The sequence below is a fragment of the Botrytis deweyae genome, assembly GCF_014898535.1.
Source record: "Botrytis deweyae strain B1 chromosome Unknown BDEW_060, whole genome shotgun sequence".
NCBI classification, from domain to species: domain Eukaryota; kingdom Fungi; phylum Ascomycota; class Leotiomycetes; order Helotiales; family Sclerotiniaceae; genus Botrytis; species Botrytis deweyae.
This window is the reverse complement of record NW_024066267.1, coordinates 66063-89729: the sequence shown is the minus strand read 5'-3', so window position 1 is coordinate 89729 and position 23667 is coordinate 66063. Positions and strand designations below refer to the sequence as shown.

General features: G+C 38.0%; 5 protein-coding genes across 5 annotated transcripts; 3 read left to right on the top strand and 2 right to left on the bottom strand.

The window, feature by feature from the left end:
- Positions 1-4501: 4501 nt before the first annotated feature.
- On the top strand, positions 4502-8047 carry EAE98_012175 (uncharacterized protein; the record flags this gene model as incomplete). The annotated part of the gene is made up of 1 exon (XM_038959800.1): positions 4502-8047. The coding sequence occupies one exon, from the start codon at positions 4502-4504 to the stop codon at positions 8045-8047; it is 3546 nt and encodes a 1181-aa protein (XP_038803835.1).
- A 1124-nt stretch (positions 8048-9171) lies between these two features.
- Positions 9172-10756, bottom strand: EAE98_012174 (uncharacterized protein; the record flags this gene model as incomplete). The annotated part of the gene is made up of 2 exons (XM_038959799.1): positions 10426-10756; positions 9172-10284 (listed from the first exon to the last, which is right to left on the bottom strand). Exons 1-2 carry the CDS (start codon positions 10429-10431, stop codon positions 9172-9174), a joined length of 1119 nt encoding a protein of 372 aa, XP_038803834.1. The 5' UTR covers positions 10432-10756.
- Positions 10757-12998: 2242 nt separating this feature from the next.
- Positions 12999-14902, top strand: EAE98_012173 (uncharacterized protein; the record flags this gene model as incomplete). The annotated part of the gene is made up of 3 exons (XM_038959798.1): positions 12999-13037; positions 13107-14448; positions 14499-14902. 3 exons carry the CDS (start codon positions 12999-13001, stop codon positions 14900-14902), a joined length of 1785 nt encoding a protein of 594 aa, XP_038803833.1.
- A 1940-nt stretch (positions 14903-16842) lies between these two features.
- Positions 16843-17202, bottom strand: EAE98_012172 (uncharacterized protein; the record flags this gene model as incomplete). The annotated part of the gene is made up of 1 exon (XM_038959797.1): positions 16843-17202. The coding sequence occupies one exon, from the start codon at positions 17200-17202 to the stop codon at positions 16843-16845; it is 360 nt and encodes a 119-aa protein (XP_038803832.1).
- Positions 17203-18264: 1062 nt separating this feature from the next.
- EAE98_012171 (uncharacterized protein) lies at positions 18265-18606 on the top strand (the record flags this gene model as incomplete). Its single annotated transcript, XM_038959796.1, has 1 exon — positions 18265-18606. One exon carries the CDS (start codon positions 18265-18267, stop codon positions 18604-18606), a length of 342 nt encoding a protein of 113 aa, XP_038803831.1.
- Positions 18607-23667: the final 5061 nt, after the last annotated feature.

Here is a 23667-nt window from a genome sequence, read left to right as displayed (position 1 = left end):
TGGAAGAGGACAGTTGAGATAGAAGACTTCACAGAATGGTACTTGATTGGGGTCTAGTATTTATGACTTCTTCTATACACACATGAGGGTTTCAAAGAACTCGATATGGGAAATCTCAGAGACAAAGAGTCATGCTTGGACAATGCTATTGTTCTTGTCCAGATAAGTTCAAGAATCTATAGTAGCAGTCGCGGTTACAACTCAGAATGAGAACAGGTTCAGATCTCTGAGCTCTGTAGCAAGTCTTTGCTTGTACGGTCTGAACTTAATTTCTCGTCGTTGTAAGGTTATAGTAAGTTGGTAGCTATAGCTCAATGCTGTGAGTTTCTCCCACTCTAAAATGTAGTGTGACGGCGAGAAGAGCTTTCGAATAATCTGCAATCTTTCTCCTCAGTAACGTTGCTGCGGTTTCTACACATCAACAATCGCAGGTAATCATCTGATGAGATTGAACAGTTGAGTAAGCACGAGAACATCACACCGTCGAAAGCCGTAGCGGTCACCATTATGTGCAACGCGCATCCAGAGCAGTTGAGATCACTCCACAAAAGCATGTTGAGAAGTGTCGTTCATTTCACAATTGCAAGATTGTTAGCGCTTGACTGCTCAAGCTAGATACTTATATACGGTTATCTGGGTATATGACCTTTCCATTGTGAACTGGTCAAGACGAGAAGGGTGCGCTCACAGTTATTTATACGGACTTGATGTCCACAGCATTTCCAGCCATCCTCACATACACTACCATCATTATTTATGAAAACAATATTCTATTCTCTTCTATACCTACATAGGTACTCAGCTCTGCGCATTCATACTTCAACCCAGGTATCCGCAATATCCCATCCACATATTTTCTTCTACATTTATCAACCTCTATTTCAAGGTGAATCGTTATGTACAATTAATGAAACCCAAGTGCATCTTTCCAGCTACTAGACCTCTCCTATTCTCCCATTGAACGAAAGAAAAGGTTATTTGAAGTTCGTGCTAACGTTCTGTAATCGTGTCAGTCATGTTGAGTCTTTGGTCAAATTCAAGAATCTAAATTCAGACGAGACCAACATACCTATTATTTAAAAAGAATGATCTTCCAAAGAAAGTAAATGGCCCACCAGAATTCCCGAAAGCGTAGTCTACATATCAAAAAATAGAGGATGTCAAACAATTTGAGCTGACTTTATGGAGGAACGAATCGAAACTCAAGGCTCCATTTAGAACTTGAAGTGCAGAATGCGCGAACGAAAGAAGGCCAACACAGCCAAGAGCTCCAGATCAGTCTGCACTGTTTGATGGGAGGAACGGCAGGTTCGCTAAATACATATGACATTAATTCAGCTGAGTGAATATGAATGATCATACATTTGAGTACTTGAAGGAGAACAACTGAGAAATTTCAAATCTTGCTTTGATCGTCGGAAGGTAGCAACACCATTTCGTTATTCATCGCATATGTACGGGTATCACATTAAACTGCCCATGATAAGTGTGCTTGGGAAACAAGTGTTCAGACCCTCGGGGACGGTATTGCTCGCAGCGGTTTGAGAAGAGGATTTTAGAGAAATAAATGATTGACCCAAGATGTGCAATGAAAATGTCTTCAGAGGAGCTACTTCCCTTCGCCATGGAGGTGAGATTATGTACAGAAACTATGTATAGAAATTGACATGTGGTCACTTCACTGAGGGTTATTTATGATGCTGACGAGCGGGGCAGGATTCTACATGTTCCTGTACGCCAACGTATATCACCAACGCCATGATCTCACTAGCACACTATTGCAGAATAAATCATTAAAACGAATGAACTTTCACTTTCCACGGCCCCTTTCCACATACCGAAGTCACAGCTAGGTGCCCTTGATTTTCCTCGTCTTTCAACCTTACTGTCGTCGGGTCGGACTAAACGTATGGATCATCCTACAATCATAGATTTTCAAGCATTGAGAACTTTCATGTCTAACCGGCTTAAAAGCCGACGTGAAAGCAGTAACTCAGCCGGCGGGCCTGACAGTGACAAATGATGATGCAAATCCAATAAATATTTGGCTAAAGTTATTAGGCCAACTATAGCCTCAAAAGAGAAAAAGACTGTGAAGCGAAATATAGGAGCAAATAAAAGAATCCTAGACTTGCGTGGACAATAGCTGGGTCTTGGAGAGTTGTCATTGAGCCTCAGAAGACCATTTGAAGCAAGCTACAAAGTGCAGTCGAAATATCGGATGATTGGCTCTCCCCTTTCAGTTCTAGGATAGTAGGATGAGTATTAACAACTTGTTATTTCTCGACCAACGAATATGGAAGGCCAAGCACTCAAAGACTTGATATCAATTGATGAAACCTCGACGTTTTCCGTTGTGGCGTTGGTAAGATTAATTGTTGTATACTCAACTGCTGCGCAGACACTCCCTACCTGCTTTGTAATTTTCTTGTTTGATCCAACGGAGGGGTAGGTGATCAAACAGACGCATTGTTCCAGATTATGTAGGAAAGAATGTTATGAACTTATAAGACATACATTAGTGTTTAGCGCCATTCATTTCCGTGGCAAGTGGGAAGACAAAACCAATTTGCTGAGGATTTGAAACGATACGGAAAAAGGCCCCGGTGATCAATCGATAGTGTACAGAGTCTAATCAACACTTTCTTTTGGATGATAAGATTATGGATATGGACTCGGATTTTGAGAGAATTACTTTTCTTCACGGACGGGAAAACATCAATGGAGTTGTCAATGTAACCTTGAGGATGGATGGATTATGTGCCCGAATCGATATCACAATTGGACGGCTAATTTTTTATTGATTCGCAAGCCTTTTGATATCTAGGCTAGGATGTCAATGCAGATGCAGCACACACACAACGACACCATGTACGTAGATGCCGGCAAGGATTACCGGGACCGCACCTATTTAAGATGTAAGAGTTATCGAACATACTCACCGCACAGCATGAGGTTTTGTGACATAATCCCTGCAAAATTCATGTTTTCTTATATAAACTAAAATTTTATATAATTCATACAATTATTGATATTAATTTATAAAAACTTTATAATTAATAATTTGAATTATTATTTATATATAAAAATTTCGAATTTATTTTTAAATATTTTTATTAAAAAATTACATAAGCTTTTAATTGAAAAAGTTTAGAATTTTTAATTTGTAATGCTTTTCTTATACAAAATAAGCGAATTTTTCGAATTTTTTTGAATTTTCAATTTTAATCTTTCAAAAACATTATTATAAAAATATTTAAAAATAAATGATATATTTTTTTGAGTAATTTGAGTAATTTTAAATCTTTCTATAATACTATATTCAATTTTATTTAATATATTCATAAATAAATCAGGGTATAAAAAGCTGAATAATTATATATTTTAGCCGGAAAAGCGTTACATGTGCGGTGAGTAGGTTCCAGAACTCTTAGAAATCTTAATTCATATACAAACTCGAGACAGAGTGGCTTCCAGAGGGAGTAGGTAACCTTATTTACCTACCTAGGTAGTTATATAGGAAATTTCATGAATTTGGCGAACTAGTCGAATATCTCCCAAGTACGTACACCACCCACCAGCTACCTAGGAAGTATAGACAGGGAAACAAGCAAGCATGACCTATCACACCATAACCAGAAACATTTGAACGCATTGACTTTGGAACATGGAGAAAGTTATAGACTTGAGCACACCAGGCATTGTGAGACGAGACGAGGTCCCTGTCCTGTCCTTTGTAGAAAGAGTCCGATAGACTAGCAGATTAGCAGACTCGAGACTCGAGACTCGAGAGACAACAGGACTTTCTGTAACTTGAACATCCAAATAATTAATTAAATCATGACTAAGAATTACTACTCGCAGTTGAAAAAGAGAAAAGAGAGAGAGAGAGAGAGGGTCACACAAGCCGGGACCTTTGTAACATCTTCGCTCCAAAAGTCCCTCGGTCCTACAAACACTTTGTCTTCTTCTTTTTTCCTTTGTAGCTCTGCCACTTTACATTTATTTCCTTCTCACATCTTGTCTTGATCCATTCATTCGTTTGTGAATATTGACTTCGAAGATATACTACCACAGATCTCTTCTTTTCCTGGGCATCAGCACTCCTTCCACAAATCGAACATCAGCCGCTTTCGGGCGTCACCAAAGTCAACACCTCCCGCACATTTCTAAGCAAACATTCGGCATTCTGACATGACGAAACCCACTCCAGACTGAACAAATAATCCATAACGGATTATCCCCGGCGGAAGCAGGCCTTCTGTTATTAACCTTCCTTCTTCAAATACTTGTTAATTTTTAAGTTTGTTCCCCATTAATCAACTTGCTCATTCGATAAAGACCCTTGTCCGATGCGACCACCCACGGTTGATACATGCAGCTGACGGAACGCATAGTAATACGGAGTGCACCGATTATTCCGATACGATATTGATACATAAGTCTACCTACCCTCCCTGCTCCCAGCTGCTCCCAGCTTGTACAGCTGTAAACTGTAGAAATGGCTCCAAAATATTTGAAGGTTTCTACGGGAAGCACAGGCTCGAAGAGTCTTGCGACACCAACCGCGCACATGGCAACAACAACTGTGAAGGTTGGTGGCATGACATGCGGGGCGTGCACATCTGCGGTAGAATCAGGATTCAATGGTGTGGATGGCATTGGAAATGTATCAGTGAGCTTGGTAATGGAGAGAGCTGTAATTATTCACGACCCAGAAAGAATACCGGCCGAGAAAATACAAGAAATCATTGAGGATCGCGGTTTCGATGCAGAAGTCCTGGCTACGGATTTACCATCTCCCATGTTCGATAGAGATGAACACGACGACGATACCAACGACAATTCTGACGATGACGAGTCAAATGATGCGCCTATAACTACAACAACGTTGGCCGTAGAGGGAATGACATGCGGGGCTTGCACCTCAGCAGTGGAGGGGGGATTTACGAATGTTCCGGGAGTGAAGACTTTCAGTATATCGTTACTTTCAGAAAGGGCAGTGGTCGAGCACGACACTACGATATTGACTGCGGAACAAATTGCAGAAATCATTGAGGATAGAGGGTTCGGAGCAACCATTGTCGAATCAAATACAGCTACCCCTCCTTCACGAACACGTAAGTCGCGCCGCGACAGTACTTCGAAGAGAGAAAAGGTCGCCACTACTACTATTGCTATTGAGGGAATGACTTGCGGTGCTTGCACATCCGCGATTGAAGGTGGATTTCAGGATCTCGAGGGTCTTGTGCAGTTCAATGTCAGTTTACTTGCAGAGCGGGCCGTAGTTATTCATGACCCCTCCAAACTATCTGCTGAGAAGATTGCCGAGATTATCGAAGATAGAGGGTTCGATGCCAAGATTATATCCACACAATTGGGTTCCAGTCAACAGTCGGCAGCTACCACATCACAGTTCAAGTTATTTGGAGTAGCATCGGCTGCTGATGCGACCGCTTTGGAAACCAAACTTTTATCACTACCCGGTGTTAATTCTGTAACAATAAGTCTCGCCAAGAATCGGCTAACTATTTCTCATCAACCAAATCTCGCTGGGCTGCGAGCTCTCGTCGACCTCATCGAGTCTCAAGGTTACAATGCTTTGGTCGCTGATAATGACGACAATAACGCCCAACTTGAATCTCTTGCGAAGACTAGAGAGATAACTGAATGGCGTACCGCCTTCAGGACTTCTCTGAGCTTTGCTATTCCAGTCTTTTTGATCAGCATGGTATTTCCTATGCTAATCCCGTTTTTGGATTTTGGTAGTTATATTGTATTCTTCCCTGGATTGTATCTCGGTGATATCGTTTGTTTAATTCTCACGATACCCGTTCAATTCGGCATTGGAAAGCGTTTTTATGTTTCTGCATATAAATCTATGAAGCATGGTTCACCTACGATGGACGTATTGGTTGTTCTTGGAACATCTGCTGCTTTCTTTTTCAGTGTTGCAGCTATGATAGTTTCTGTTCTTCTTCCCCCTCACACTCGGCCAAGCACTATTTTTGACACAAGCAGTATGCTTATTACTTTTATCACTCTGGGCCGATTTCTTGAAAACCGAGCAAAGGGCCAGACCTCGAAAGCACTTTCTCGCCTTATGTCTCTGGCTCCGTCTATGGCAACCATTTATGCCGATCCAATCGCTGCAGAGAAAGCAGCTGAGGATTGGGATACCAAAGAATCAAAAGCCGATCACGCTCAGGAAGGAAATGCTACAGAGGAAAAGGTCATCCCCACTGAACTTATACAAGTTGGCGATATTGTAATTTTACGACCCGGTGATAAGATTCCTGCTGATGGTACTGTCACCCGAGGTGAGACTTACGTTGATGAAAGTATGATTACCGGCGAGGCGATGCCAGTATTGAAAAAGAAGGGAAGTCTACTCATTGGTGGTACAGTCAATGGTGCTGGTAGAGTCGACTTCCGTGTTACACGTGCTGGTCGAGACACTCAATTGAGTCAAATTGTGAAGTTGGTTCAGGACGCACAAACTACTCGGGCCCCAATTCAACGACTGGCTGATACCATTGCTGGCTACTTTGTTCCATTCATCCTTTGTCTCGGATTTCTTACATTCTCAATTTGGATGATCCTTAGCCATGTCCTGTCGCATCCACCAAAGATTTTCGTGGATGAAAAAAGTGGTGGAAAATTCATGGTTTGTGTTAAACTTTGTATCTCGGTCATCGTTTTTGCCTGTCCATGCGCTTTAGGTCTTGCAACTCCCACTGCTGTGATGGTAGGGACCGGTGTGGGTGCAGAAAATGGAATTTTGGTCAAAGGTGGTGCTGCTCTCGAGACGGCTACTAAGATAACACAAGTTGTCCTTGACAAAACTGGCACAATTACAGAGGGTAAAATGAGCGTTGCAAAGATCAACTTGGTTTCCGCCTGGAAGAACAATGAATCACGTAAGAGACTATGGTGGACAATCGTTGGCCTTTCCGAAATGGGCAGTGAACATCCTATCGGTAAAGCTATTCTCGCTGCTGCCAAGGAAGAACTTGGAGTCGGCCCTGAAGGCACTATTGATGGGAGCATTGGCGATTTCGAAGCTGCCGTTGGTAATGGAATCAGCGCTTTAGTCGAGCCTGCTGTTAGCAATGAACGTACTCGTCACAGAATCTTAGTCGGCAATGTTCGCTACCTAACAAACAATAATGTATCTGTACCCCAAGATGCCATTGAGTCTTCTGAGGAAGCAAATGTCAAAGCTGCTGGATCATCTAAAACTTCATCAGCAGGTACAACCAATATCTTCATCGCTATTGACGGATCTTATTCTGGCCACTTGTGTCTTGCGGACACCGTGAAAGATAGCGCCGTCGCAGCTATCGCCGCACTTCATCGTATGGGTATCAAAACTGCAATTGTCACAGGTGATCAACGTCCAACCGCTCTTGCAGTTGCACGTATCGTCGGAATACCACCAAAAAATGTTCACGCTGGAGTTACCCCTGATCAAAAGCAGGATATCATTCGCAAGCTCCAATCTCGTGGAGAATGTGTTGCAATGGTAGGAGATGGAATCAACGATTCTCCTGCTCTTGCCACAGCAGATGTTGGCATTGCTATGGCAGGAGGTACTGATGTAGCTATGGAAGCAGCAGACGTTGTTCTCATGAGACCAAATGATCTTATGGATATTCCTGCGTCTATTCAACTTGCCAGATCGATTTTCAATCGTATCAAGCTTAATTTGGCTTGGGCATGCGGTTATAACATCGTTGGTCTTCCGTTTGCCATGGGCATCTTCCTTCCTTTCGGACTACATCTACACCCAATGGCAGCAGGTGCAGCAATGGCTTTCAGTAGTGTGAGTGTAGTATGCAGTAGTTTGCTATTGAAGACTTGGAAAAGACCTAGGTGGATGGAAGATGCTTTGTTGGAAGAAAAGGGACAACTGAGAAAGAGAGGTCAAGGTTGGGGTTTCGGAGGCTGGAGTGGAAAGGTTACGGATGCTTATAGAGCTGTTGTTGGAAGGGGCAGAGGTGATGAAGGGGGTTATGTTCCTTTAAATACTCTGGAACCTGTATAGGTTAGAGTTGGATATTGAATTGAATGGAAGAGTATTGGATTTAATTTGTTATTGCGAGATATCCTCTTTTGGTGTTGGGGCGTTATTACGAGTTTACCAGCGAAACGTATTCGTTATGAGTTATAGGATGGTTAAAGCGTTTCACTATTCTGTGTATAGTACAATTCTAGTTTCCTTCCTGGTCTAGACCTAGACGTGTCAAAAATATAAGAGAAACCCAATCAGCACAAGATAAGATCCGAAGTACTATGATAATAAAGACTGATTCCTCATTCTCTCACACACTTGCATGCTTCATCTAGCATTGATGAATATCGCAATGTGACCGTAGTTCCAAACGAAAAAGCAAAAATTTCCCAATCAAGATGTATTGCAATCTTGACCTCCATTCCACCATCTAAAAACAGGCAATAGCATCCAAGTTTTCATCCCGAATAGAGTATCATCGTGCTATGTATCACCCAGCAACTAGCAACTACGGACATCCGGATTCTCTCACATTGATTACCTTGATGGATTATCAATCCTCTCTATTGTAAATTTGTAAGATTAATTCTTTTCAAAAGCGAGATACGTAGTGTTAGGATATTAGTCTTATGCGTGTAAATATGGTACCCCATACAATTTGTATTTAGCTATTCAGATTCCCGAGGTTTGGTAGTGAGAAAATTGTACTTTGGGAGATAGAGGAGGTATGGGGCTCATAGCGGCTTCACCTATTTGTAATTGGTGAGTTGATACCTAGGTACTCACTTCTTATGTGTGTGTATTGGTGATGAGGTGTACGCACGAGAAGATTTTAGCGAGTCTCTCTGGAAGTTTGACGGTGCTCGATTGCATTTCCTCAATTTTATCTATGAGAAGCTTTGTTGTTATGGTAATTAGATGATTTACTTGACATTTCATAATACATATTTGCCAATTCGAAAGTTTGTAATTGGAGTTGAATTGGAAAGATTGAGTTACAGAATTTGCTAGCTATGCTATATAAATCTTTCGAGTTGCACCCTCGTATTTCCTCTCCCCTGATATATACCTCTTGTCTCTAGCTGCCTTATATACTACCAATACACAATCTTGGGATTCTCATCGAGAAATGCCTAATTCTGCGTCACCGGTTTCATTTATTTACTACCTTTCTCGACATCGATATCAACATTCTCTCGACTCCCCACTGCTTCAGGTGTAACCCCTCCACTAGCATTACTACCTACTGCTGTCTCTGCGTCAGCCTCCCCATCCTCAACTTTGATATTCCTCTCCGGAAATAACTCATCATCCCCTTCAACACTCCACTCTCTCCATTCCCCCTTGAAGCCCCTCATCCACTCCCACCTAACTTCTCCCGCACCTTCTTTACCTTTCAACGGCATCCCTCCCAACCCCCCTTTCCTGAAATCTCCCTGCATCTTTGTTCGGTTCGGAACGATAAACCTCCTATCCACCCTCATGACCGCAAATAAGAAAAGCACCACAATATCAATCCCAAAATCAAAGATATAAAAACATGCTTTACCATGATACCACGCGGGATCATCGATGGCTCTCGGTACATATGCCGTCCCTGCTCTGAAAGCCGCTCCGAGAGTAAGCAGGACCGATGTTCCCAGTACCAATCGAATTTTCGTTCTCAATTTCCCGGTCCCAAATTTTTCCACCTGGTTCCGAGGGAGAAGCAGCCGTAAGGCCAGGAGTGGAATTGGAGCGAATGCGAAGATGGCAAAATACGTATTAACAACCAATACTATAACCCGATCGGTCCACAAAATATGTGGATCTAGTGTAAAGAAATTCTCGACAAGAACCGATATATTTATGATCAATCCTGCGAACAGACTCACATACCCTACGCGAAAACAAGTCCGGACCGAATGTTTCCATGCCCACGGATGATATGCCCTCAATAATCGACTTGTGAAAATGATATTGATGAGGTATAACAATATTGTGCCTGCAGCGACGAAAACTTGAGCCGCGAGCGCGAGACGGATGTTGGAGGGGTAGGATGCCCAGATGATACGAAGAGCGCAGGTTATGACGCGGGAAAAGGAAAAGCCGAATGCCATGCCAGACATGAGGAATTTTTGGCCGCGGCGGAAGTTTATTTGGAGGAGGGACATGTGGATGATGGAGGAGAGGAGGAAGAGGAGCATAAATATTGTGGTGAGGGGTGTATCGATTGGGTGGGTGGGTGTGAGGCCTACGACGGCGGATTTTGGGGGGTAGGGTGGTGACATCTTGATGGTGTGTTAGTTTTGTATTTGGTGGTCAGAAGGGAGATTGTGTAGAAGTGGCAGGAGGAGGAGAGAAGGAGGATAACTTTGGGGGAAATGATTGATGAGAGGGACATATAAGGGTAAGAAGGGGAGTGAACTTACATTCATAGTATTTGAGGCAATTTGGCTTCTCAATTGACGAGGAAAGAAATCTCCACGTGGTTTACACAACGAGTCGATTCTTTCAGACCTCTTTCCTCAGAAACGTTCTGTCGGATTCTATCGTTCCGACGACACGACAATCACATACGCTCTTACAGCAATGGAAGTGAAATACGTTTTATGAGTCCAAGCTCATATTTCAAACTTCACCTTCACTTCACCGACAGACAAGATGATAAAAAAGCAGAGATGAAAGAAAACTTGCAGACTCTTTAATCTAAAGTAGCACAAGGTCGAAAGAATGTCATGAAGCGGAACTACCACATCTTATAAGATACGCCAGCTCCTGGATAAGATATTGAATCTGTCTGGTAGTAATCTTTGGTTGCCTTGCACCTCGATACACAACATTCGATATTTTTGTAGCCATCTTTCGTACCGTGTCAATCCTCCAACCAGGAAACGAAATTCAAGACTAAAGATACATCAGTCCGCAATTATAAATCTAATTGCCATTTCCACATTCACCTCCGCTGGAGTTCCCCTACCTAGATGCCGTCTGCAACTCGAGCTCAGCCTCGATCCTCACCATATAGCTGTTGCCATATAGCTGTTGGTCATATTATCATTCCCAACCAACAGTGAATACAACAAAGAAATCGGAATTTCGCTCTTACCGATGACCGATTTTCATATATATTTTTATACTTCACCACAGGACTGTTAGGTCTTGATTGGTTTGTCCCGTTTTCTCCACGAGACGATTTCATGTTGTCCATTTTCATCCTATTTCTTACAGCTAGAACCAGGGGTCAGGCGAAAAATAGATCCCGAGTACCGACACCTACTTCATACACTCTTCCCGATACCCCCGCTCACGCCGCTGAATATTAAGCATTGGGGCGTTCAAATTAAGCCATCATCTGAAAAATCAAAGATCTACGTAAAAAGCCCTGGCTGAATGAGCAAAAGCTTTAGTTACTAGGTATGCAGATTGATTTTCGTGAGGAGGCGTTCTTGTGCGAGGGTTGAAGCATTTGCCAGCTATCTTGTATCGTTTTGCATCTGCTGTGCTAAGGTTACATCGCTAATGTTGGGCTCCACTGATACGAATACCGAAATATCTTGGAAGTGGTAAGGTCAGGATTTGACGAAGTACAAAAGGGGGAATTTGGAGGTATCGGACACGGCTGTGACTGTATGTGGCATATTTAGCCCCAGGACCCAGAGGCCACCGAGTCCAGTTGGTGAGTATATAAGCCAACTAAGACTACAAACTAGAGAGGTATCCTTTACGATTTGGCCTATATCAGTAGATGAGGGTTGGAGATTTGGTCCTGAAATTCTTGAGCATTGAATCGGGAATAGAGAGACAATTTGCCCCAGATACTTGTTACTTGCTCAATCTCGCCGGTGATAAGTAGATATACGTTTAGTGCTGACTCCCAAACAATTGCGATATACCTCTGAATACCTGTGACTATGTATATTCAGACCCCGAGGCTAAACGTACTCACCTCCATGTGACTAAGGTTGGGTTTCATACCCAAAGGCCTACTAGACTGTGGTAGCTGTTGCAGAGAGTCAAATTCGCAGGCATACTTAGGTTTCTCGGCTAGAAATTGGTGTGATATTTGTAAATTGGCTATCCGACGGACTAGCAGACGACTAGCAGTCAAGGTTCGAGCTGGCTACCGGTTGAACCAATTCTGTTAGGGACATTTGCGATGAAGAACATAACAAGCATGTGGAAGCTGATTCTTTGAAAGGATAGTTGTTCTAAGTCCAAATGCTTCAAAGACTATTGATACCTATCGAGAGAGATATATGCTATATTGAGGCTGTTTGAAAAAGACAATGCTTTTGAGAAGGAAGCATATGCTTAGCGATATCTCCCCCTTAATCGATGATTTATGTTTGCCGATAAGGTTAAGATAAGATATCCTGACATCTCGGGACTAGATTGCTGTTTGGCTTGGACGTCGAGATTAGAAATCCAATCCGCGATTCAAGGGAAGTGAGGTGTATTGAGGACGCAGCGAAATGATAGTCTGGTAACTATGGCTACATTTTTGTTTGCCTACTGATAATCTCTAGATGAGGGAGCACACACCGGTATAATAATCAGGATCATTCCATGATTGAGAGGCACTCTTCTATTGATATAGAACATCCAATTTGGACCCAGAGACGATTTGGTTGAATGTCAAGAGTTCGATAGCCATGATAGAGAAGAAGTATGAAACTATAGAAGCTGAAATATGCTGTACGACTTTGGGTTGGTCGGCATCCCTTACTTCTTGAGCTTGGAGGGAATCTCGTGGGAGTGCTGGCTGATGGCAGAATAAAGGCGGTGTACGTTGCCGTTTTGACTTATGACGTTTTTAGCCTGTATCCTTGCACTATTTTATGCACCCAGGCGCTCCAAGCACAAACCAAAATGCGACAAGCTCCATCTACTACAGGACATGACTTCTAAACATCCGTACATGCGAATTTGATTGATATGATTATAAGTTTGAATATAACTTCACTCCTTTCGAAACCTCAATCGATCTACAATTCCGAGCAAAATGGCAAGTCCGGCTGGGAAACGCGGACCATCAGTCTTGGTATGAGCCAAACCAACACTAAATTCCAGTTGATAGTTGATGATTACATTTTTGCTAATTTTGTCTCAGGTTACTGATTCTCGGGAACGACAACGCCCTTCCACAGCACGAAATAATCCTCAACGACCAAATGCCAATGGCTCGAATGCGCCTAGACCAACAAGATTCATATCAGTAGATAATGTTTTACAATACGCTTCTCAAATCCCATCAGGTCAAGCTCGAGGGCCACCGGCCGGACGAAGACCTCAGGCTCTAGATCAACGTCGCGCAAATGGTCCCATATCTGCTCGCATTGCACAGCAGAATGTTCCAGGTCGGAGTACAAAAATTAGCGAGAAATTGGTATTGATTCCAGATACGGTGGATGAAAAGGATGATTCAGAAACGGAAGAGATTATTGGGGCCGGAAACCAACAGCGACTTGATGGTGGTGGGGGACCTCCCACAGATGCTGAAAGGGACATTTTGAAGAAAAGAGGTGGTATCAGAGGAAAGAGTTACGCGGAACGTTTACCCAAAGCGAGGAGAGCAAACGAATTGGCTAGAGTTACTGCGTATTGCACGGCACAAGCATATAAAACAAAGGCCACGGCAGCTTTCGTCAAGGAGCGACACGGAGCCAAGACAAAGTTATACGATGATTGTCTCTATACAGTTTACCATTTACCTTTATTACCAGGTACCGAAGGATTCAGAGTACGAAGTAGTCCGGTTTTGAAAAGTCCAGGTGGAAAAGCAGTACTAGATGAAGAGATAGAAAGGAGTGAGAATCGAGATTATCATGAAGGGTATTTCGAGGATACAGATACATACGGTGTAAGGGGGGGAGAAGATAGTCCACGAAATGAAACCGACGAAGAAAGAATCATAAGGGAAGAAGGAGCCCGAAGAGGCAGAGAGGAAACCCATATCTTTGAACAAGGCAAAAGAGCCGACAGTCCAAATCGAGTCGCGCCGGATGCGAAAACCTTTGCAGAAATGTTTGTCTTCTCGTATGGAGTGGTGGTATTTTGGAATTTCACCGAGCATCAGGAAAAGGATATCCTTGCAGACTTGACGTTTGCTGCACACAACACAGATGTATCACTTGTTGTCCGACCTCAAGAGGAAGAAGATCTCGAAACAGAGGAGCTTCACTTTGAGTACAATTCCTTCGTTGATAGACCACGAATCTTCAATGATATGATAACCTTAAGGAGTGGTGATCATATGATTAAGCTAGCAATGAGTCATGCTATTGCTCAAAGTACGAAATTGAGTTTCTTTGAGGAGCGAATGTCGCAGACTATGCTAAGCGCAGAACATATTCCTAAGCACTTGGCCTTGACGGGCCAACTTGGTATGTCACGTACGGAGATTCTCAAGATTCTTGGACGTCTCTTCAAAAGTAGGGTAGATGTCAATCTTTGTAAGTTATTGCATATGCTTTTCGCTTAGGTTCTTGCTAACATTCTCAAGCATCAAATATCCTCGACGTACCCAGTTTCTTTTGGGATTCCGAACCCACTTTACATCCACTTTACGAAGCCATTCGAGAGTATCTCGAAATCGGTCCCCGTATCACGACACTCAATGAGCGCTGTCGCGTTTTCTTGGACTTAGCAGAAGTTTTAAGTGACAGTATCGCAGATACAAAAATGAGCACAATCACATGGATTGTCATCATCTTGATCATCATTAGTATAGCAGTGACAGTCACAGAAGTAGGGTTAAGATTCATTATATTGGAAAAAGCGGGCGCAAGTGGTGGAAATTCTGCAGCGGGAATGGCTCTTATGGATAGAAATTGGTCGAGATTTGATTTTAGTAAGCCTCAGCTGGAAGCCATTTGTGGAGTGGGACACACGATTACGGAGCTTTGAACTGAGGACTCAGGAGATGTTAATATTGGATGTGGGGTAAATACTTTGTTCTTTTTGTATACTGGAAGGCTTGGCGCGGGTATTGGGAACGGTGTCAAGTGTGTATAGAGTAGCTGTATATAATGTGCTTGTAAATATTGCTTAATGACAGCCAGCGTTCATATTAATTATAATCGAGAAGACCAGATGGAATTTTGCTAAAAACTTTGCTATGAACTCTCGTAATGAGCATTCATTGCGTGATGTTTTTGGAAGCTCAAGTCTCGCTTATAAGTTGATTAGTTGCAAGTAGACAAGGTCGTTCTTGTTTGGTTAACTTATGATTTGAATGGACTCCTATCTTTGATGGTTAGATTTAATTGGATGCATGTTTTGATCGCTTAGTTCCCAAGCGGCGTTCCCAGAGACACTAGTCGTGAGTTTGTAGAAATTTTGGTCTTCATAAGGATCTCGATGGTATCCCGTCGTCGTTTTGTCGGTAATCAGTTTTCTCTCGCTGATTGTTGTTTTGTTCTATGGTAAATTACTCTCGTGGCACTAAAAGTCCAAAACAACACTCTCATACCACTAAGATTCATATATTTTTACTCTCATATCACTTAGATTCTAGCATCCATGTTAAACCTGATTCTATATAGATTCTATGCTTTCGATCCTAGCTTTCAACTATATATTCTAGCCCTCTTTTATAACTGCTAGCCTTTAATTATAAATTACAATTTAAACTAGAGATTCCAACTTTTAGATCACATATTCTAGTCTAAAAACTACAGAATCTAGCTATTGTAGAATCTTACTTGCGTGAGAGTAGATAAATTCACTTTTAGTGGCATGAGAGTAATTCACCGTTTATTCTATTACTGTATTTCTTTTCAAGAATACCATGTATTTGTAGGTCATATTGTCTAATTAGATAATGGGTGCTCTCTTGCTAGATCGCTCATCAATGATTGTGGTTCCCGTGAACTTTCAAAAGATTCAGTCCTTGTATGAACAAGGGTTGGATGAATGGGCTTAAGTCATTCATAGCCTACAACAAAGGAGCTAGTCTTATAGCAGGGCCTATTTAAGGGTTGCTTCTTCCTGTAATTAGAATACACATTGACAACCAGAGCCCACATCTTAGGTTCCACGCCATTCGTGTCCTTCTCAAACCAACAGTCCTCCATATCATTTAAGTGTCGAGGGGCCTTTGGAAAAATTAGTGATAGGGCTCTCATTCGTCGATCAGTTGCTGGATTGTGTGTAGCAGACATCCTTCCAAACATCCACAGTCATATCATTTTCCGGAAACACGTGGAGCTACTGGAGGATCTAAAAAGCTTACCTTTGGATTCTATCCATTTAGTACCTACAAAAATCACTTAAGATCTCAAATCACATCATATCGCAATCAAAAAGAGCTTCAGCAATAAGATGTAAAAACAGCAGATCAATTAGCTGAACCGACTTTCTGATATCCACGGAAATATGCCCGATATTCCCTACTCAAACCCGTAATCCTATAACGAAAAGACTCCATCATGTCCAATAAATGCTCATACCCAGAAATTCATTCATAAATCATAATCTCGTAAGTCATGAATTCATAAATACATGGGCTGCCATATCCATATCCATGCAAAGAGACGTCTCGGAGCACACAAGTATGCTGGCCCTCAGTTCAATGCCATTCCCGCAGATCGTAGCTCTGCATACCCTATTAACTAAAAAAGAAGAGTTGACAGTGTTGGTAGTCGATCCGCAAGGGCTGTCACAAAAAAAAATGTCCTGAATATCCATATAGTTGAATGGTGCCCTTCGACTGTTTGTCTAGATTGCGAAATACCGATTTTATAGCGAATATGAATCAACAATAAATGTCCAGATTCCGTAACATGATGGATGGTCTTCGTAAAGAGGGGCAAGATTGTCGCCGCCACTTTACCAGACTATGCCCTCTATCTGCCGCTTTTTCGGGCAGCTGCAGCTGCCTTCTGAGCAGCAACCTTGGCCTTACCATCCTCGGCCTTTGCCTTTACGGCAGCTTCCTTTGCCTTCTTCTCCGCATCCTGACGAGCTTTCACATTGTCCTTGTGATCTCGATGTTTGTATCCACATCCGCCTGTACAGATATCGGAAGCGCAAAGCATTACGTAGTCTTTATTGCCTGGACTAGCAGCGCAGACGGGGCAATAGTATTGGTGAGTGAGGCAGTACTTGAGTCTTGTGTTTGGTGCTCTTCCATCCATGCGACAGTTACCCATCATCGTCTTCATACCGGGGCAGTGGTGAGTCTTGGCGGAATGTCCGGCAGGCATGATGAATTCTTAGTGATATTGGAAAGTGGACGATTTGGTGTATGATTGTGTGTTAATCGTGTATTGGGAAATGATAACTTGAAGATGGATGCTAAGTTGATAGAAGAAGTTGAGTTTCGTTAATGAAGAATTCTAATATGTGGTTGATGACTTCAAGTTTATGGTGGAGGGAAGAAGAAGAAGCAGCCTCTGGGACAAGATATAGACATCTCGAATGAATTACTGTACAGCTCATATGAATTACAATCACATGTGGCAGTAATGGTAGTAGAAGCAATCTTAAATTGTTGTATTAAGATTACGCTGATGATGTGATTGATTAAGCGAGAATTGAATCAGGGGAGAGTTCAGATGATATAAACGGCTCATGCTGTATATGGAAGAAACAAACGCAAAAAGTAAGCTAGGGTAGATTATAATACAGGTATGATAACCGAGGGGAAACTGAACAATTCCAAAAGGAGCAACCATGCAGTATTTCCTCTACCGTTCAAAATCATTAACAAGAATGATGCTGTTGAGAAATGCACGCCTTTGTGAGCACCAATGACTAGATCTTTGAGGAATTAAGTTAAGGATTCACAATACCGTATTGAAGAATGGAATCCGTCATTTGTTAGCAATGATAGTGCGCTAAACAGTGCTACTCAAAGTCTGTCACCAAGTCGACATTCACACATACGGCAAGGTAATTCACTTGATCATTGCAATTTTAATATAGTTTGTATGGTTCTATTCACAGGAGAATCAACCGTAACGACGTAGCTAAAGGGCAAATAGGAACGTTCACGCAACTTATAAGCTCTAGTTAGGCCTTCCTGAATTCTTCTAAATCTTTTAATTTTAAGATTGATAAATTAATCTACTTTCACAACTTACCTTGTCAATAGTTCTCCAGGAATTCTTTACAGAACTCAAGAAATTTACCCAGTTCTCTACGAAAATCAAGACAATAGACCTACTTCCACTCATAGGGCCACTCTACTTCCCGTTCCTCGCTAGATTTTCTAGGTCATTAACAAAACAACACACACACTCGCGAGACTATAACCTACGTTCATCATGGTTACCAAAGATTCCACAATCCACCATTGCCCCAAGAAGTCAAAAGGTAACTGTCGCCGAGCCTATACCCCTGGCCCAAACTCAAGGCCTTATTGCTCGGCTCACATGACATACTGTAAGGAAGAGGGCTGCAGATTGCCATATCTTCTAGGCAAGCAGCGCTGTGAGCGTTGTGCTGCCACTGCCGAAAAAGAGGAGTTGCTAGCGAAGGAAACTGCTGAAAAGGAAGCAAAAGATAAAGAGAACGCTGGAAGTAATAATAACGGCAAAGAAAAGGACAAGAAACTTAAGCCAAAGACCGTCAATAAGAAACTCAAGGTATGTCAATTAGTTCTCTAATCCTAGGCTCTCGAGATCTCCCGAAATATGTACGAGCTTTTTTCTTCTCTTTCCAGTGTCATCTAGTCGCTGCGCAATGTAAGCTTTTGGTTCCCTCTTAAATTTCCTGTTTGATAGACAATTACTAACTTGTGACGATGTAGAGATAGAATGTTGTGTGAGATTAGTGAGCTTTCAATATCACAAGCCGCTGATATATATTGATCTGATACTAATAATCTTCTGGGAATCAATATGGACGAGGAAAAGGTCTGGGTTTACTGCCAAGTATCAATATCAGGATATTCATTAGTCTGGGTATTCAGGACCTTTCAAGCATTGAAAGAACTTCAGCTATCAATTCTATCTATCAAGAGATATGGTTCTTATGGTGCTGGAGGAGGGAGGGGATCTGGGATGGCTAGCGGCAATTAGTATTAGCAAGAACTCTTACCCTCATAGCTAGCTAGTACAACTTAACTCATTCAATCTCTGAACGCCCCCATACTCTAGCCTTTGATTCCCACTGACAATTCTCACAACAAGAGATAAAAGATCAATAAAGATATTCCCAGAATCTCAAGGACGGAATCTCGAGCGGAACTATTATCTGAATCATTGCAAATACTGTGAAACGATTATTAAAACAATTTAGGGAAATTATTTATGTGAACATCAATTAACAAACAAGACTTATACACTTTATCCTGCTTTATCCTGATATAATTGTTACAGGGTATATATATAGTAGTAAGCTATCAGGACTTCGATCCCTGATACTGTGCCTTTTGAACAGATTGCGTGCGTGGCGTAGTGGTAAAGCTTACAACTATTATTGTGTCCGCTTACGTAACAATAATGATAGTAGTAGTAGTAATATTTATTTTCATCCGAGGAGATCTCTCGAGAGATATCTAGATATATTAAGCTAAGAATTTAAAATAATATATCTCTTATTAGAGGGCTCAAAAACTTCAAAGGGAAAAAGGGATTCTTTAATAAACAATCTAGATCCCTAGTTCCATAATATTATAATTCTATATATTCTGAAAAGTATTTCGAGTTTTGCTATATACAGCTTTATAGTTATTCTCTACTCGTATATCCCTAGGATAGTAGAATTCGTAATTAACGAAGTGAATGCTTTGTTAAGTATAATAAAATCTTTAATATTTGATTCTGTATTGAAAAAATCATTTTTAAGATATTAAATAGATTAATTTTATTTTCATATTTGATGAAGTTAATTCTAATTAATAGGGTTTTAATGAATTTCAGAAATTTTGACTTTGAAAAGCTAATTTTAAGTTTTAGTCTAAGGCAATTATTTTTATATAATAAGGCTATTTAAATTGGATTCAATTAAAAACTAATTGAATATCAATATCAATATATATAATTATATAATACTTTCTCAAAAAGCAAGGAGTTCGAGAGCTCGCAGGCCCCTGATAGACTCTATTTATTTTAGATTAGATTTTATAATAAAGTGTAGATTCTAGTTATATTATTTTCTTTTCTTTAAATTTTTTTTATAATCTTTTACAATAAAATAGATTTTATTATATATTCTATACTATAGAATCTAAAGAGTATAAGAATAAATCATCTCTCAATTTTAGTTTATAAGAGTAATTGTCACGGATCAGCATCCAATCGCAGTTGCGATCGCTTATATGCGCATATACGTATATATATGATTACATATATATAATTGATATATAAGTATACTCAATAAACACTTTGCTCCCAATTTTATAATTATAGATTCTAAAAACAAATTATACTCTATTCTTATAGTTTTTTTAAAGTAAAGCATTATATTATTTATAATTTCTATATAATTGTACAGTTATTTAATAACTATTCAAATAATACCTTATAATTATAATACCTTTTTAAATAAATTGTATATCAATATTATTTATAGAAAAAAGATCTATTCTAATTAAAACTTAATAAAGATATTTTCTTTAAATATATCAAGTTATAAATATTATTATTATATTCAATCTATTTATTTCAAAAAGACTTTATTATTCTTCTTCTATAATCAGTCAAGCTCTTCTAGTTAATAATAGTTAATCTTAATAGAGTAATAAATATAATCTCTTTGATTTGAATATAAATATTAATAAATATAAAAAAGGTAAATAATCGAAAAACAATTTTTTGATTAAGAAATTAATTTTTGAGAATAGTATATTAATATATATTTATTTATTTTAGAAAGAATAAATACCGATTTTTGTAGATTATAAAGTTTTATAAAACAAAATAATAAAGCTTAAAAAAGAATTATTATAATATAATTCTAGTATTATTTATTTATTTTAATCTCTCCAATTCTGATAGTAATATTATATAGATTTCTTAAAGAATTATGGAATTTGAACTTCTAATATTTTAGTTATTTTTATTGAAAGAGTATTTTTTATTATTAGAAAAAAGAAAAATAAAAAAAATTCTGTTTGTAGAGTCAGTTTTTATAATAATTTTTTTTGAATGCTGATAATAGATTTTCTTTAATTCTGGTTACTTTATTAATTGATCTACAAATTTAATAAATATTTCTTTTTTATTTCCCTATTGTTGTAATAGAGTATTTATATATTCCAAAATCTATTAATTTCTTATTTAAATTTAAGAATAATGTGGAATTGAAAATAAATCTTTAGTAGCTATTAATTATAAAATAATTTGAACTTTATAAAAATTTGTTTATCTTAGAATTGTAATAATAATTCTATATAGTAGAATAGATTGAAGGAAAAGTGTAAAAATATGTATTCTTGTTATATATACAAATCCTTTACTTAATAGGTCAGTAATTAATCAATTAGCTTACGGCTATTTATAAAAATCTAATTAAGACTAATTATACCTATATTGAAAATAAATATTAGATTATACCCAATAATATGTAATATAGGAATTTTCTAATATAATATTATAAGTTTAGACTATTAGCTATATAAACGAAAATTATTAATTCAATAATTCTTTTTTATAATCTAAAAAAAAGATCTTTAATTTCCTTTAATAAGCTATTAGTCTTTATATTTAATAATATTATATTATAAAAAATCTAGTTAATAAACTTATTGAGATTAATAAACTCAAAATTATATTTTGGGAATGTAATTATAATAGAATAATTAAAAAAACTCCTTTTAGAAAGTTATTTAATGGGATTTCTTTATTAATTCCTTTTAAAATTACTTTTTGTTTATTGAATAATCCAAATCTATTTATTTAAATCTTATATCTCTCTTATATTCCTATTAATTATATAGAAATCTTTAAGTCTAATAGTATTCTATTTTTAGAAAACAATTTTAATTATAATATGTTTATTCCTATATCAGAAGCAAATTATAGTTTTATTTTATATATGGGTAATATAAATATTATAATTGAAATCTAAGAAATTAAAGAAAATAAAGAGTTTTATAATATAGAAGAAAATATCGAGGAGAATATTAATTTAAATATATAAACAAAAGCTATTGAATCTATTTGTATTACTGAAAATTAATATTTAAATCAAGATGTTTAAATAAAAATTCCTTTTTAAGTATAGTTTAGGATATAAGATTTTTTGATTTAATAAAACTAATAGAAAATAACTTTATAAATCTATTATATATATTTTCGAGAAATGGATATTTATATTATATTTAAATATTTATAGATTTCAAAATGAATAATTATGTTTTTATTAATAGGATACTTTTTTTATTATTATTTTCTATATTTAAACCCTGTTTTATATTGTTCGAATCACTAATTAAAATCAAAAGCTATAATAATACGAAAGGTAAAGCTATTATTTATTTAATCCTTTTTAATTTTATAATTGATATTTAATAATAGTTCTATTTACTATTTCTTATTACTAATTTGGGTTTATATAGCATAATCCTAGATTGCAAATAATTAATAAAAATCCGAGTCAAAGTCAATTATTTTAAATAATATTTTGAATAATCTTCTAAATATCCTTTTATTATTTCTTTATTAAAAAATATACTTTTAACTAAAAACAGTTTATAATAATCTAGAATCGATTATTTAAAGCAAAAAGATATTAATAATCAGAATATCTGATTAAAAAAGATGTATTACTATATTAACAACGAATAATAGAAGATAATATTAATTATATCTACAATATTTATTATGCCTTTTTAGAAGCCTAATACAGTAATCCCTGGTATAGTTAAACCCCCAATTTTAATCAATCTAGGAAAGAAATCTATTCTCGATTAAGTCTATATTCAATTTGTTTATAAATTTCTTTTATTATATATTTCTGATATATACAACATATATACATTCAAGTCGATTTAATTCTAGCTTATCTATAAAAGAAGTAAGAATTATAAGATCTTTACAGTTATTTATAAAAAAATCAATAATATTATCTTAAATTACAAATCTAGTTAGAATAATAATTATTAAATTATAATCATAATTATCTTTTTAAATAATTCCAAATCAGAAATTATTACTGCTTTTAATTATATTATTACTATTAGAATAGATAATAGCAATAAATCAACTAGGTGTAATATAGCACAAAGACTTTTTATTAATCCTTCTAAACTATGAAAATTCTACAATTTATAATTATGCGCGGGTTAGTATCAATCTGAAGTAACCCTGCAGGGACTACTTATATACCCTTATCAGCTTTTACACGAATTGATTATAATAAAGCTCCTTATATTGTACATTACATTTCGAGATGTGTATGTTTACCTCTCAAATTCGATTTGTGTAATATAAAAAAATGGGATATTGAATAATTGTGTTTGTGCTGTATACTAAAAGAAAATAAAAATATTATAAAGTTATAAACAATTAATAAATAATATTCCAATATATTCATTACTCTCACTGGCAGATTACTAGGGGTTTTATAAATTCTTTTCAATTTCCTAAATTCGTTTTTCCTTTTAACAAATTATTCTTTATTATCTTTTCATTAATCCTTATTTTATTATAACTGTTCTTTAATCTATCAGTTTTTAGGCAATTATAGCTCGATTTATAATAGGTTTTATTAATTTGATTATC